Source organism: Gobius niger, assembly GCF_951799975.1.
Source record: "Gobius niger genome assembly, chromosome: 1".
Taxonomy (NCBI): Eukaryota; Metazoa; Chordata; class Actinopteri; order Gobiiformes; family Gobiidae; genus Gobius; species Gobius niger.
Window position 1 is genome coordinate 11,685,033 of NC_136852.1, and position 15,615 is coordinate 11,700,647.

Genomic DNA, 15,615 nt, shown 5'->3' on the forward strand with positions numbered 1-15,615 from the left:
AAACAATTGAGCTGGAACTAGCTTCAGGTAAAACACCTTTAAAAGTGAAATAACTCCTGCCCAGGACTTTAAAAAATAAGCAAACAGGCCCCAATGAACGATTTCAGGACCAGGGTTTAAGCGGGACAATGCACTTCGAGGCGTCCACTATCAGAAACAACTGGACCCCCCCTGTCCTTTTCTGATAATAATGCACTCATCATGCATTATCCCTTACCTACTGCACTCTCTATGGGCAGTAGGTGGCGCTGTGCAGAGGTGCTTTCAATTGCATTTTTGAAGCAAAGTTATAAACAGAACACTTACTTAAACAGATTTGTCCTCTCTACTTTTAATACTTAAGTCAGAGAAAGAACAAGTCAATGTAACTTATTGTGACCATGGTAAACTGCAGCTCTGGCAAAGTGTGGTCTTATGCTCGGTAGGACAGCGGGGCAAAGGGGAACGTCTGAAAGTCTGTGCCAGGACATGCGACCGGAAAACTCTGGGGGGCGCTGGAAACACTGGGCTGCTGGACTGAAGCTGCTGCTGATGAGGATGAAGATGACGCTGATGATGGGAAGTACAGAGATGTTCCCTGAAAGACAGACAAAAGAACCAGTTTAGACTTTCTATATTGTGAAGAGGCACACTGCAGCAACAAGGTTTCATGATCTCGGATGACTAGTCTTTTTAATTAGGCTCGATCCGCTTATTGCGCCGTGAAATGCCACGTTCCAGTAGTAAACATGTGGCTCTTAATTAGATTAGTCAAACAAATAAAAGTGGAGGAATGTTTTGAGCGAAGTGCCAAAACAGTCGATCCATCTGCACGGGCACAGGACCAGGAAACCGACTGTTTTTGTTTTCAGCAACACATTCTGGATTCTTGATATTTTAATAAACAGCAAAAACAAAGATATGGTATAGTTGTGGAACATATTTTGGACTCATTTTGATCATATTATTAATACAGTGTTGTTACTGCTTTGAGCGCTGAGCTGTTCCATGGTTAGCACTCATGCCCCACCTGGACGGGGCCTTTCTGTGTGGAGTTTTCCTGTTCTCACCGTGAGTACTCCAGTTTGTCTTACCGATAAAAATATGTACAATAGGATTCCCCTCTGGGGCCAGGACTCACCTGAAAAAGAGACTCCTAATCTCAGGACTTTCCCGGTTAAATAAAGGTCAGGACAGTTCTGTTTTCCATTTACGACACAACAAATCCAGGATTAGAGGAAGAAACAATACCAATGTGAGCCAGATTACTCAAAATCATGTGTTAAAGCAGTACGAAGTAACTCAAGCCCCTAGAGGCCATAAGCGCCACTGCAGGTGTCGTAGCACGTTGTGTTTTTTACTCATTAATTGTTGGTGAGAGTAAATACTACATTGACGGAAAAGAAAAAAGGAGAGAGGGATATTGTAAACCAATTACACAATGGAGATGCATTTTTTCACTCAAACTTGGCTGTAAATACTACTTAAGTGGCGCTAGCCCGCTGTTAGCGTTGCCCGTTAGCCTGTTAGCTTCTTCTTCCTGATTCCATAAGTGTGTATTGGGGCCAGAGACACCAGGGGGAGATGAAAGACCCCCCAATCATCCCGTTAACACTTGTATTACCCCAAAGGGACTACGGATAGGATTTATTAAGGTAAAGAAGTTCTAAATCAATCTAAAACTGGTCTAACCAAGTCTAAAAGTTGTCAAAAGAAGCATAAACCAGTCCAAACTTGATCTAAACCAGGTCTTTACCAGTCCAAACAAATCCAAACCAGGTCTAAACCAATCCAAACCAACATAAACCAGTCCAAACTAGTCCAACCGTTATCTAAACTGGATATTTTGAGTATTACACACTTGGTAGAGAATGGTAGAGATAGGGAGAATTTGAAACAACACATGATTCAATAAAGTGTGCTCTACCAAACGGTATAAAGCAAACTATTAAAGGGTTAAAAACGAGTCCAGGAACGCTTTTGATGAGGGTGTGACATGGTTAAAAGCTCAAAAAGTCTCTTTTTACATTCACTGCTTGACCCAAAAAATAGTCGTCACAAAAAAAAAGGTCACTCATAATATTTCGTTGGGAGAGTGCGGCCACTGCGCAAAGCCTTCTCCAGCACATCCAAAAGATCGGGACTCTGTGGTGGACAATCCATGTGTGAAAATGATGTCTCACACTCCCTCAACCTCCTTCACAATGCGAGCCCGATGAAACCTGGCATTATCATTTTGGAATAACCTCTTGCCACCAGGGAAGAAGAAATACATTGATGGAATAAGCTGGTCATTCAGGATGTTCAGGTCTCATTCTTTGCTCTCATACATATAGTTGCAAACCTACAGCAGCAACCCCAGAGCATAACATTTAAATGAAGGTAGCGACTTCTTTTTGGGTCAAGCGTGTGAGAGGTCAGACGTTTGGGACACTGACTGGGTGGAGATGCGCGGCGATGAGAGCATTGGCATCAGTCAGCAGAGGAGCAGTGGGAGAGGACGCCCCACTCACGCCGGGATCAGGACCCCTCTGAAACACAAACATTCACTTCATTAGAGCTGCAGACGGAGACGGGACAGCGCGCCGGGTGGTCCTGGGCGTTTCTCCTTTTAACACAGATCAGATAATCAACATAAAGAATATCTGAATTAGAAAACAAGAGATAAAAAGAGTGAAGGAAACCAAAGTGAGGACGACGCAAATGTGCAGGAACACAAGCTGCCAAAAAGTGAACGAAGAAATGATGCGTTTTGAGGATGCGTACGTGAAATGTAAAGTCAAGCCCGACAACAGACACTTTCTTTGCCAGAGCCAGAAAACTGGACAAAACATCTCCATGAAATCCTCCCCTCTCCCTCCCGTCTGCTCCTCTCTTCAGTATAGAGCCCTGTGCATTTCAATAACATAAGGTTTAGTCTCCCCCAGGTGAGAATTGCAACATTTTCAAGCATTTCAAAGAATTTCAAGCTTTTTCCACGGAAGGCAGCTGTAAAGCCTGTAGTTCTTTAATGTTTTACTGACTTTGATATTGTGCATTTTCTCCAGTTCGGCTTTACCCAAAACTAAAAACTTCCTCCAGGCCAGTGAAACGCCTCATTTGAAAGCGAAGACCTGCAAAACTGATCATTTATCGTGTTTTTGTGGTCTTTTTTGACACTTTTTTCAGTAAGCTTTTAGATTTGGCTGATGCCTGGATACCTGGATAATAACTTGAGAAAAAATGCATGTGTAGGTTAAAGAGACTAGATGCAAGCTGCTTATTTTATGCTCACTACTGCCATCTCAGGTCTTATGTGTAACTGCACCTTCTATTTTAAGCTCGTGCATGACGGCACTTCGGACAGTAAAGTAACAACTTTTTGAGTGACAGTGCAGGATTTAGAGGCAGTTGTGGTGTTGTGGAAAAGGTCTGGGCTCATTCTACAAATTAGGACATGGCTGTAACATGTAGGGGGAGGAAAATAGTTAGTTTTTTAAATTTTTAAACTCTGTATAGTCCCTTTAAAGTTAAAGAAACAGGCCACAGTATCTCAGTATATGGAAAAAACGGTGGCCTGTTCCTTTAAGGGGTTAAGTGAATGGGTTTGGTAAATGGTAAATGTTCTCAACAAGTATAGCGCTCTCCATCTATTAGGCAGCAAGGATCCACTCATTCATACACCAGTGTATGCAGACACTGGAGGCAGGGTGGGTGAAGTGTCTTGCCCTTCAGGAGCCGGGGTTCGAACCCCTGACCTTCTGATCATGAGACCCGCTCTACCATCTGCACCACCGTCGCCCAGCTAGTTTAAACCTAAAAAAACAACAACAACTAAGCACCAAACTCAAAAGGTTGCTCTTCTTGAATTAACTTTCATCGCTCCAAAGGCAGATCTATAGAAAAGGTTAAATACAGTTAAAGCTTATTGTCATTCAGCGAGTGAAGCAACAATTAAATGTGTCCTTTGAAAACAAACGGCAGTAAAAGAAAAAGCTGGTAGTTCGCCAACCTAAAATGTCTGACAGTTGTTTATCTGTTTCCAATCTGTTTCCACATGTTTCGGGGCATTGTCTTTTGTGGCGAGCGATGAAGCCTTTCCTTCACGCCTCTAGGGTTCAGGGCACTCTCTGCAGCTTTACTTTACTGCCCTGTAATCTTTGATAATGATGATCTTTGACAAAGGGTTGTGTGTGAGGCGTGGTCTGGTGTTGGGTGGTCCATAACCGCTGCAGGCTAAAAAACTATAAATGACACAAACTGCTACCACTATTTGCTGATTTGCAGTGTTGTCTGTGATCCAGTGTGGTTTTGGCCAAAGGAAATTAAAGTAAAATCTGTCAGCTCTACAAAACTAATGGGACAATAAAGTGAACCCTAACATGAAGGCGACTGCGAGAAGTTCTTATGTAATTTGGTCTGTAGCTTGTTTCTGTTCCAGCTTCTGTAAGCTCTTACGCTGAGTTCTGGATCTTTTACAAACGGCGTTCAGCTTTGAAATGGTAATGAAATAGTCGAGACACATGCTGGATAAGCTGTTGTGTTGGAGTCCACGCCTCCAGCTGCAGAATAATGCCTAACTATCACAAAAATCAGTTCCAAGTGAGAAGTACAATCGAATGACTCTGTGCTCCGAACAGGGGCGGACTGGCCATACAGTATGTCCATTCTGGAAGAGCACAGAAGGCCATCAGTCTGACCTCTAAATTTCCCCCTTAAAGGCACAGGCCACCATTTTTACATACTGAGATATGTTCTTGCCTGAGCTTAGATGAGTGGATACGTACCTGTCTGGTTGTCTTGCGTTCGCTCAGTCACGTAAAACAACCAAAGATGTTGCTAGCATTAGCAATTCCTATAGCTCCAAATGGGGGTGAAGTTGGAAGCTACCACGCTCTTCCACGGGTAAAGACCAGACAGGTACGCATCAACTCGTCTAAGCTCAGACAAGAACATAGCTCAGTATGGAAAAATGGTGGCCTGTTCCTTTAACCTCGTACCCCCCACCTTAACTTCAAAGAAAAGCATGAAAATAGTGACGAAAACGAGGATGAAAATGGAACAAAAATGCAATGAAACAGCTACAAAAAGTTTATTGTGTTCATTGCTTGACATTGCTTGACTTGTATGTTTTGAATGTTTTGAATCATTTGTACATGACCAAACCGAAATAAACCGAAACCGTGACTAAAACGTGACAAAAACACGCCAAAAAAAAAAGTAAAGAAAAAGCAACAAAAACAATACAAAAATGCAACAAATGAGGCATCACGCTATCACTCTCCTGTCGAGAAGCTTTAAGATTTAAACTGAAGAAACTGCACTCGGTTAAAGGGACTATACAGAGTTTAAAAATGTAAAAACTAAGTATTTTCCTCTCCCTACATGTTCCAGCCATGTCCTAATGTGTAGAATGAGACCTGTTCACCACAACTGCCTCTAAAATCCTGCACTGTCACTCAAAAAGGTGTTAATTCGGGTCCAAAGTGCCGTCATGCTCGAGCTTAATATAGAAGCTGCAGTTACGCATAAGGCCTGAGGTGGCAGTAGTGAGTATAAAATGACTAACTTGCATCTTGCCCCTTGAAGGCGGGGGTAAAATGTTAAAATACGACTTTGTGGAAGTGTCGTATTTTGGGACAGGTTGGTCAGAGTCCAGGGCCATTTTCCTTTTCAACTAGTCTAATCTAATCTGACGGCAGAGTACATTAAAATGGACTATATTTCAGAGCCTTCCATAAAACTCTGGGTTATACAGCCATTCCCAAACCAACGGGAGACGATATACGTTATCTACAATCAAGGTACTATTACAACATGGATGCGAGGCACTGAATTACTCTCACAGTGACCTGGAGACTCTCTGACCATAAACGCCTCCTCATGAGATCTTTAGTTTAGATACAGGAATAACTACAGTCCTAAATCTATATTAAACATCATCCTCCAGTTCAGCATCTCAAGCTTGTTTTCGTCTGCTTTACGTTGAGCCCTATAGCTTGTTTTTGCTGGACAAAGCTTTGACCACAGACGCGTCTCGAAGTCGAGAAGCCACTGCCTCGATCTGATATGATTTTATTAGGCGTGAACAAAGTGGAGAGTGAAAACCACAGATCTATGACAAACCGGTCTGGGCTGAACCTGCTCAGAGCTGGAAATATTTATCAAAATACGAACAAAACACAGTGAACTGGAGAAATAGACCCTGTTGTGAGTTAAGTGTGAGCCAGGAAGTGGAAGGTGCAGAAGGAAGGACATTACAAACTTACAATAGGTCAAAAAGCTTGTATTTTTAACGAATATGCTTTTTTTTATTATATATATAGGTTTTCTGCATTAGCTTTTTACAGGATCTTTTTCCTTTTTTTGTTTTTTTGTTTCTCTTTTGTCACTTTTTTTGCAGATTTGTTGATTATTTTGGTGGCTTTTTTATTGAGTTTTTGACTCATTTTTTTGCTGCACTTTCATTACTTGTTTCTCATTTTTTTCTCGCTTTTTTGTCACTTTTTTCTGCACTTTCATGGCTGTTTTTGTCAAATTTTTGCAACTTTTTGTTGCTGTTTTGGGTCTTTTTTTGGGATCACTTTTTATACTTTTTTGTTGCATTTTCATCCTTGTTTTTGTCGCTGTATTGACGCTGTTTTGAAGAATCTTAAGAGATTAAGTTCCTCAATCTGATGTAATTTGAAATTAAAATAAAATTGGGGAATTGTTCTCTTCTATGTAAAAAAAAATAAACAAAACTATCCATGGTATTTACACAAATAGAAGTAATGGTAGGTCAGAAATGTCAAAAACATTTGGAGTTAAGTGTCGTGAATGTGTTGTCACTGCAGGCCCGGTTTTACAGCGGTGCCAAAGGATGCAATTACAACCTCATTTTAAAACATTTGCCTCATAATGTTTTTTAGTGATGAGAATTTGTGTTCAAACTCTGATGCACCCTCACATTCTGGGTCTTTCCAGGACGTTGCCCCAAATGTGCCAAAACAGCGGTTTGATCGACAGTTTGGAGCAAAACATGATCTGTAAAAAAGACTGGAGCCAAGTTGTTATTTTAGCTTTATGGGACTATTTAATGCTTAAATGAGCAAGGAAAGAATAATATTTTGAGTTTGTATTTGGGTCCCCATGTAGTACGAATTGAGAACCAGTGGTCTAAAACGGCCCAATTACAAATAAAGCACGCTTTCTCTAGTTCAGTGTTTCCCAAATCTAAAAGCTTCTTGGCTGGAGCTCACCGCCAATAGGTCAGTGCAACGCCTCATTTGAAAGCTAAGACCTACAAAACTCATCTAAACTTTTTTTGTTGTGTTGTCGCCGTGTTTTGGTCACATTTTTGTTGCGTTTTGGTCTTTTTTTTTAATGCTTTTTAGTCGTGTTTTTTTTTTTTTCATCATATTTTTGCCACTTTTTCGTGTCTTTTTTGTTGCTTTTTCATCCTTGTTTTTGTCGCTATTTTGACGCTTTTTTTCAAGAAGCTTTTAGGTCTGGGTAAAGCCGAACTGGAGAAAATGTGCTCAGTTCAGGTGGGGGTTAAGAGATTAAGGGCCAGATCTTGTGCTGGCACACGGAGGGGCGAAGGCTTTTGGCTAATTATTTTCCGAGTGGTGGAGCTATGTGCTTTGAGCCTTCGCCACTTGAGGGGGCGTCACAAGAGGAGGTGACTGCTCTGATGGGAGCACCGCTGACATTCATTTCCTAGCTGGCATTGCGCTGCCTTGTGTTCTTCCTTAAAGGGTCTATATGGAGTTTAAAGTTTTAATGATAAAACTAAGTATTTCATCCCCCTACATGTTTCAGCAATGTCCTAATGTGTAGAATTAGCCCTTTTGAGTTCACCAAAAACTCAAAAAGTTGTAAATTCGAGTCTGAAGTGCCGTCATGCACGAGCTTAATATAGAAGCTGCAGTTATGCGTAAGACCTGAGGTGGCAGTAGTGAGTATAAAATGACCAACTTGCATCTAGTCTCTTTAAGCATGATAGGCTCGCTCAACTTTATTTACACCCTCGTGAGCTAAACAATGTTCATGTCTCGCCCCGCTTGGTGTGAACTCGACCCCAGTACTTAAGTCTCGAGCGGCAAGATCACAAAGTGTGCTCCTCCCTAGCACAAAATGTTGCACTATAGTCTGCATTTTGACACACAAGATCATCATTTATTTCAAACAAATACAAATAAATCTGCACCTGCACTCCTTTCACAATCATATCTGTTTAATTTCTACTTTCTAATTCGCTCAAACAATATTCTTTATGACCTGACCCTCAGGCTAAGCTAAGCAAGTTGGGAACCAGGAAGTGAAACAGGAAGTAACTCATATATTGATTACTCTAAAACAGCGTAAGACTAGAATATTACAGAGATTGTCAGTCTTACCATGTTCATGATGCTGCCCAGCACTGCGGTGGTCAGGATGCCCATGAAAACAGCCACCAGGTTCAGCCCAGTCAGACTCCACATCAGGAGGTACAGAGTGAGAATGTCCTGGCAGCTTCGGACCCCCACAAACTCATAGTAGCTGTTCATGTATCCGCCGCTAAAATCACAGCAGGATAAATCACATAAAAGCATAGATTTGACAACCTTATCTCCGACCTGGGTCTTACTTGGCGCAGTTGTAAAGGTCACAACAATAGCAGGTCCCACTTCTGACCGTCATGTTACAAGCTTCCTCCAACGTCCTACACGAAACCTGAAAACAAGTGGAATATGAACAGTTCATCACAGCTCAGGTTAAGTTAACACACAGTGATAATAACCGTGTGATGAACTTACAGAGGTGTAATAGTTTTCATAAAGGTATCCATTCCCACTGCTGTAATACTGGCATCTTCCTGCTCTTAGTGGACGCATATCCTGAATAAAAGCAACATCCAGAGTGAATATGTGAGACAGAAAGTTTGGCACAAAAGTATTGTTTATGTGATAACTAGAGAAATACAGCTAATTCAGTAAGAGTTTTTTTTTTAGTTCAAATATTAATTCAGTATGATGTTATTTTACAAAGGAGAATGACATATTACTATAGAAAGTAAAGTCAGTAAAGAGCAGGTATTATGTTTTTGTTTGTGTTTGTTGGAGGCCGACCGATATTTGGGGATTTTACAATATCGGCTATCGGCCAATCTAGTGCCGAAAAAAGCCTTCCCGAGGTTTTTTTCCCCATGCAAAGTCAGGGCTTTAAAACAAATCCTTCCACAACTCCATAAGCCTCAGGGGAGGTGATAAACATCGCAATGGAAACTGGTTAGCTTCAAGTTTGTTAAACACAAGCTTCACTAAACCTCCATCAATATGGACTTGCTGCATGTAATTTTGAAGTGCAGAATCTGGAGAATTCAATCGCTGAGTTAGTTTTAACCTCCACTATTGTATTTTTGATCGCCGTGCAAAATGCCGCTGCTAGTAACAATATGCTAATGCTAACTGCAGTATGCTAATGCTAATGACAACTAATCAAAGCTGGGACAGAAACTATGATTGGATCGCCTAAAGCATACAATAAAATCCCCCAGTGCTGGAGCGGCCAAGTATTTGTTTGTACAGGATTATAGACCAGACATTTGGAAAAAAAGGCCAAAAATATCGGTCAAGAATATCAGTCACAAATATCGGCATCAGGCAATTAACATCCCAAAATATCGACCTTAGAAAAACCCTTATCAGTCGGCCTCTGGTATTTGGTAATAATGTAAAACTGCTGAAACAAAATATCTAGTGGTTTCACTGGATATAAATGTGACCTTGTCTTGCTCCCCTTCGCTGCGCAGCTGTTTCAATAAAGAGCCATGACGAGTGTTTTCAAAGCATTTCCTGGACCTCAAGAAGGGCGCTTTTTTTTTATTTGACTTTTATTTAACCAGGAAAGTCCCACTGAGATTAAGAATCTCTTTCTCCGGGGAGACCTGGCCCCATAGGGGAACCTATTGTACATATTTTTAGTGGTAGGGGAAACCTACGCAGACACGGGGAGAACTTGCAAACTCCACACAGAAAGGCCCCGTCCAGGTGGGAGTCGAACCCGGGACCTTCGAGCTGTAAGGCACGAACACTGGGCTGCTAAGACTAGTCACCAGTGAGGATCCAAAGATTACTCAATGATGTGTGAGTGGCTCGAAACATGAGAACAACATTGTAACAAGGTAAAAAGAAAAATCTGATTTTGCATAATAAAATAAAGTCCCAATACCTGATTTTCTAAATTACTTTTTTTTAGGAAGCCACTAAATTAATGTTAGTTGTGTCCAAACTCATTCTTATCTACTCTTATTTCTAAGTTTATATTCATTATTTGTCCTCCTTTAGTATATTGTAAAGTGCCTTTAAGATAATAATGTAAAAAACACATAGTTTGGTGGCATTAAATGAGATTGGGATGGTAACAGTAGAGATAATTTTTATATTGTGTAACTTAATGCAATAAAGTTTCATTATAAACTTTTTAGTCATTGCAGTGAGGGTTCACACTTATTATTGTGAGGCAAAGACCACATGTTCAGTCCACTGGGAATAAACATGAGGCAAAACAAAAATGTGGACGGCTACAGTAAACGGAGTCTTAAAAATGGAACACTTTCACAGATCACAAATCTTTAACTCTAAGAACTGCTCCTGGAGGAGGATCAGGCAGCAAACATAGTATATCACAATATTGTAGAATGCATGAAGAAACACATCAAGAAAACTCAAAATGTTCAGCGCCACCAAAGAAAAAGGCGAATTCTACAAGTAGCACAAGCGCTAAACACAGTCTATAACTAGGACTGTAACAGAGCTATACCAGGAATTAATCCATTCTAAACAATATCTAAAATAGGACGGTAATAAGACATAACGGATAAAGTAGCTTGGAAGAAAGATTGACCCAAAACAGGACACAAAAGTAAAACTGTCTCTAAATTAGCTTACCATATTTAAGATTGTAGAGGCTCCATCTATCATCAGGCACAGGAAAGATGCAATGACTCCGAAACTGAGGAAAACCATAGAGGCTGTGATCTACAAACAAAGGGAAAAAGTTACAATTCTATCCTTAAACATTTGTATTTTCAGGTCAGTGTGAAGCTTCTCGGACAACTCAAGCCAATCCAGGCGACAACTTTGAAAACCTCAACTCAGCCAAATACTGTACGTACACAGATGTAAAGTCAAATTCAGTGACTCAATGACCGATCCTACAATTTCAAACATATCTTGATCAACATCTTATACTTTGATGAATGGTACTTAGAGGTATATTGTAGATGCTTCTGTATTTTCCTGCATTTGAACTCATCTGAAGTGGAGATGTGAGGCCTGTGTGAACGTTTCAAACACTTTTTGGAGAATGATCTTTTTAAATAGGTTTATGTCGGCGCTTAACTGTGTGAATAAACAACTTTGACGCTCAAATTGTTTTTGGCTTCACGTGTTGTTTGTGCCTAAGCAAGGAAAAAAAGAAACTTCAGTGTTGAAAGTCAAGTGCGATTAATTTCGATTCATATTTTTAATCGCACTAAACCTTATGTAATTAATTAATGGTAATTAATCTAAAAAAGTCCTGGCCCTAGTTTTAATAAACCACCACAATGGATGATAAATAATCATGGGTGTAATCTGCCCTGTTGCACCGTGTGGTGTGTCCACACTTAGATCCACTGCTATCACTTTATCACTTTATATCACTTTATACACCTACACATCTGTAAATATAATCCCGCTGTTGCTCTATGTCAATTATTGTCGTCTTATCATATTTTACTTTTTATTTTTTATCTTATTTATATTAATATTCTTTATGCATGCTCCTAGAGCCTTATAATTTAGAATTTGTGTCTAAATTCTGTGTTATATGTTTTATGTTGCACGTCTGCACCGAGAAAAATTCCTAGTTTGTGAACCTGTTCTCAAAACCATTCTGATTCTGAGACAGTGAAACTGCAGACTTTCAGCTTTAATTTGAGGCTATTTACATCCAAATCAGATGAACGTTTGTATGTGTGCCTCCCACTCTTCACAAGACGCTGGGTTTCATCCCAGGTGATGCTCTGCCAGGCCTCAACTGCAAATATCTTCAGTTCCTGTTTGTTCTTGGGGCAAATTCCCTTCAGTTTGATCTTCAACAAGTGAAATTCCGTTCAATTGGATTCACGATATTGCCTTAAAAAGCTCTTTGGTCATTGTCGGGTCATTGTCCATCTGCACTGTGAAGCGGCGTCCAAGCATTTGGCTGAAGCTATGTTATTATAAACTATTTGCCCAAAACACTTCAGAATTCATCCTGCTGCTTTTTACAACAGTTATGTCATCAATAAATGAAGTGAACCAGTTCCATTGGCCCATAAAAGCCCTGTCTTTATAATAATGTTCCAAACTGTTGATTTAGCCAAGCCTAATATGTTTGATATCTCTCTGATGGGTTTGTTTTGATTTTTCAGCCTAATAATGGCTTACTTCACTGATAGTGATAGCTCTTTGGATCTCAGGAAAAAACTATTGGGAAAACATGTTTTCAGAAATTATAAATCAGGCATCTCCAACCAGTAGCTCGCCAAGCCTCTCCAGGGAGCTCGCCAAAGACTTTCTACATCTCTACACACTTGATAACTCAAATTTTAGATGCATTTTCTGTTTGTTCTGAACATCTGTGAACAGTTGGTTAAATATAGTAAAGTATAAGGACTAAACTCAAGTCACTTTCTTTGAAATACCATCTTGGCAAGTAATTCTTCTGTGCCTGTCCCTAAGTTGCATTTTTCAAGGGTTTTTTGAGCATAAGTAGCTCTCCGATGTTATTATTGTGTAAAAGTAGCATATCGGGTAAAAAAGCTTGGAGCCCCCTGTTACAAATAATATGAGCACTGTGATTTTAAAATAGTGCTGATTTAGTCAAGGACAGGACTGTAGCCTAATGAAAAACAATGGATTACATTTGTACTGGACATTACCAGCCTGTGTCACAAGTTTCTCACATTGTAGTCAATATTATTCACTCCCCACTTGGATGAGGCAAGATACTTTTGTAGCTACAGCCGCCGTGGGTAAGACTGACCATTGACCACGTGGCTATAATGTGTATGTATACCCTGATCTCTTATGTCAGTGCCCTCTGGAATTATTTCCTTTTTTCTTTTTTTTTTAATCTAAGCTGCCCCTTAGTGGTGAGGGAGAACATTCAGGTTATTTCTTTAAACATTCATAACTTTTGCAATGGGCTGTCAACAATAAAAAGTGACAACTATGCGGTCCAAATGAAATATCTTTAGTGTCGTGTGGCTTTATCAGATCAGGACGGGGAGTGTGTAATAAAAACAAGCGTGTCATGGGGGATGTAGGTGCGTGCGTCAGATGAGCAGATAAAGGAAATGGAGAGGGATATACCAGATGCCTGCGGTTTTCCTCCAAGCCAAGTCCCAAAAGCCCCAGGAAGGATCCCATGGTCAGCTGTAAAGACAATACAATACAAGTGGGATAAAACAAAATCAAAACAAAGTCCATCTTCCACTCTCAGCAGTCATAGACCAACAAAGGAAAACGGCTCAAATTCATAAGACAACACCGGCACTTTGTAGTCAGGTATGAAAATATTATGCCATGTAGTTGCAAAAGGATCTTGCAGCTCATCACTGAACCTTCACCAAACAATTAAAATATATGGAATTTTTCAAGCAATTAAGTGTATTTTCTTCTAACATTTGAACCTGAAATATAACTCGAGAAGAGCAGTATCGTTTGATGCCTGTAAACTCCGATATCTGACAGGAGCACTGAGCAGTGATTTATCAGTTTCACACACAGCATGCTTGAAAGTTACATTGCTCATAAAACTACACCTGCACATCAAAAAGGGTGAAGCAACACTGTTGGCTGTGGGAGCGTTACTAAAGCCTCTCCGGCATGCAACGTATGGGATGTTCACATAAAATGTACTCGGTTACAATTCGAATCTCACACTGAAGCACTTTGCTGTTCACGATGATTTATTTTATGCCAAAGAAAGTGACGTACTTACAATAACCCCTGAAATGTAGCCGGAGACAGCCACAGTCTCTGTCCTCGTGGTTGTGTACATCCCCAGTGCCACAAGCAGCAAAGACAGACCGAGCAGGCTCAGAACCAGCCACAGCGCTCGCCTGATTCTCACCATCAGCTCTGGCACACACAGAATAAGAAAAAAAAAAATCACCAGGTAAGTCCTAAGTCCTCTTTGCTCCAATATTTTGACTGCAGCTTTACTGTGTTGTTACTGTGTGGACTGTGCTATAACTTAAAGGAGCTGATTGTACAAAGAAACAGGGTCACTCAAATTTCAAATTGCTATTTTCTGGTCCAAACTCATCTCAAACTTTCCTAATGCAACATACAACATCAAAATTCGTCACAGGGACTGAGTTTAAACCAGGTTTCACAACTTTCAGGGAGGAAAACTGTCACTTCACTATAAAAAAAAAAATGCATACTAGCCTGACATTTCATGACTGTTTAAAAGGCTTTAAAACCAGTGTTTTTTGGATAAATGTCTGCTTTTACTATATACTAAAGAACAAAACAAATGTTATTCCAATAACAGAAAAAAATAGCTCCTTTAATGTAAAGCAAATGTTGCTTGTTCAATCATGTGTCTTAATTTAACTTTGTCAACATTTTTAAGTAGCTAGAGAGTATGTATTTGGAGCATGCACCTTGTACAGGCACTTAAACTGCAGTAAAGACCTAAACTCTCACAGACAGTTCTCCCAGCTGCAGATGTAATGTAATTGATTAGAGAGGTGACACTTCCTTTTTTACAAAGCAACATTAAAATCAACTATAACACCACATATTTTCTTTTCACAAATTGAAAAAACAGAAAATTAAGAAAAGATTATATTATATTGGAATTGAGATCTTTACCTGTTGGTTGGTCTCTTTGGGCTTTTTTCCCTCTGCTCCCTGTAGTGGGGATTACTGCAGTCATATCCAAACAGCTCTGTTACTTCTTCATAAGTGCAGGTCCACAGTTTGTCTCTGTCACGCGGAGGCTGGGAGCTGAACTTTGGGGAGGTGCAGAAGCATGTCTTCAGCATATGCTGTCTTAGAGGATCCTGGGAAATATGCTGCTGTTTACAGATGTTAATTACCATCTCATACAGTAGCAGCCAGTTTATTATATTTTATGTGCACCACACAGAATATTTGAAAACTGAAGTATTTGAATACAGCTGTTTAACTCCATACCTCAGACATGTAAGGCAGTGCTCCCAACCAAGTGTACAGGGGCCACTCAGGGGTCCAAGGAAATATTGCACACTGCAAAAAGTCATTAACTAGATTGGTATAAACATCTCAATTTGAGCATAATAATCCAATTTAGATTTCGAACAACTAGATTATTTCACGTGCTCTGAGATGTTTCTGACTAATTTCAATACATTTCGCCCTGATTTCAGGTAATTTTCTTTGCCAATGGGTTAAGATAATTGTTCTTATCTCATTGGCAATTTTACTTTCTTATTTCAAGCAAGATTTACATTAGAACTGATCTGAAATGTCCTCAAACAAGTAAACTTGGTCCAATCAGGAAAAGTGTCTAAATGAGTGAAAACCGCTCAAAACAAGATATATTTCCTGCAATTCAAGTCATTTAAGCCAATGCTTGATATTTACTTTTTGCAGTGCAAGAATATATAATAAC

General features: G+C 40.0%; 2 protein-coding genes across 2 annotated transcripts in view; both read right to left on the reverse strand.

Annotated features, from left to right (window-relative positions):
* The window catches only part of pid1 (phosphotyrosine interaction domain containing 1), a 262,313-nt gene that overhangs the window by 218,767 nt on the left and 27,931 nt on the right, over positions 1-15,615 (reverse strand). The window lies entirely within an intron of this gene.
* On the reverse strand, positions 398-15,202 carry LOC306976787 (transmembrane protein 255B). Its single transcript, XM_079574862.1, has 10 exons — positions 15,159-15,202; positions 14,835-15,025; positions 13,954-14,093; positions 13,323-13,385; positions 10,872-10,961; positions 8,739-8,819; positions 8,570-8,655; positions 8,340-8,499; positions 2,418-2,510; positions 398-577 (listed from the first exon to the last, which is right to left on the reverse strand). The coding sequence occupies exons 2-10, from the start codon at positions 14,896-14,898 to the stop codon at positions 413-415; spliced, it is 942 nt and encodes a 313-aa protein (XP_079430988.1). The 5' UTR covers positions 14,899-15,025; positions 15,159-15,202; the 3' UTR covers positions 398-412.

What these genes read in the sequence shown, in the direction of transcription:
- LOC306976787 (XM_079574862.1), bottom strand. Translation starts at nt 14,898, where the DNA reads ATGACTGCAGTAATCCCCACTACAGGGAGCAGAGGGAAAAAAGCCCAA. An exon ending in ATGAAAACTATTACACCTCT is followed by an intron (nt 8,656 to 8,738) that starts GTAAGTTCATCA and finishes ACTTGTTTTCAG; the next exon opens with GTTTCGTGTAGGACGTTGGA. An exon ending in TCGCCGCGCATCTCCACCCA is followed by an intron (nt 578 to 2,417) that starts GTCAGTGTCCCA and finishes TCTGTCTTTCAG; the next exon opens with GGAACATCTCTGTACTTCCC.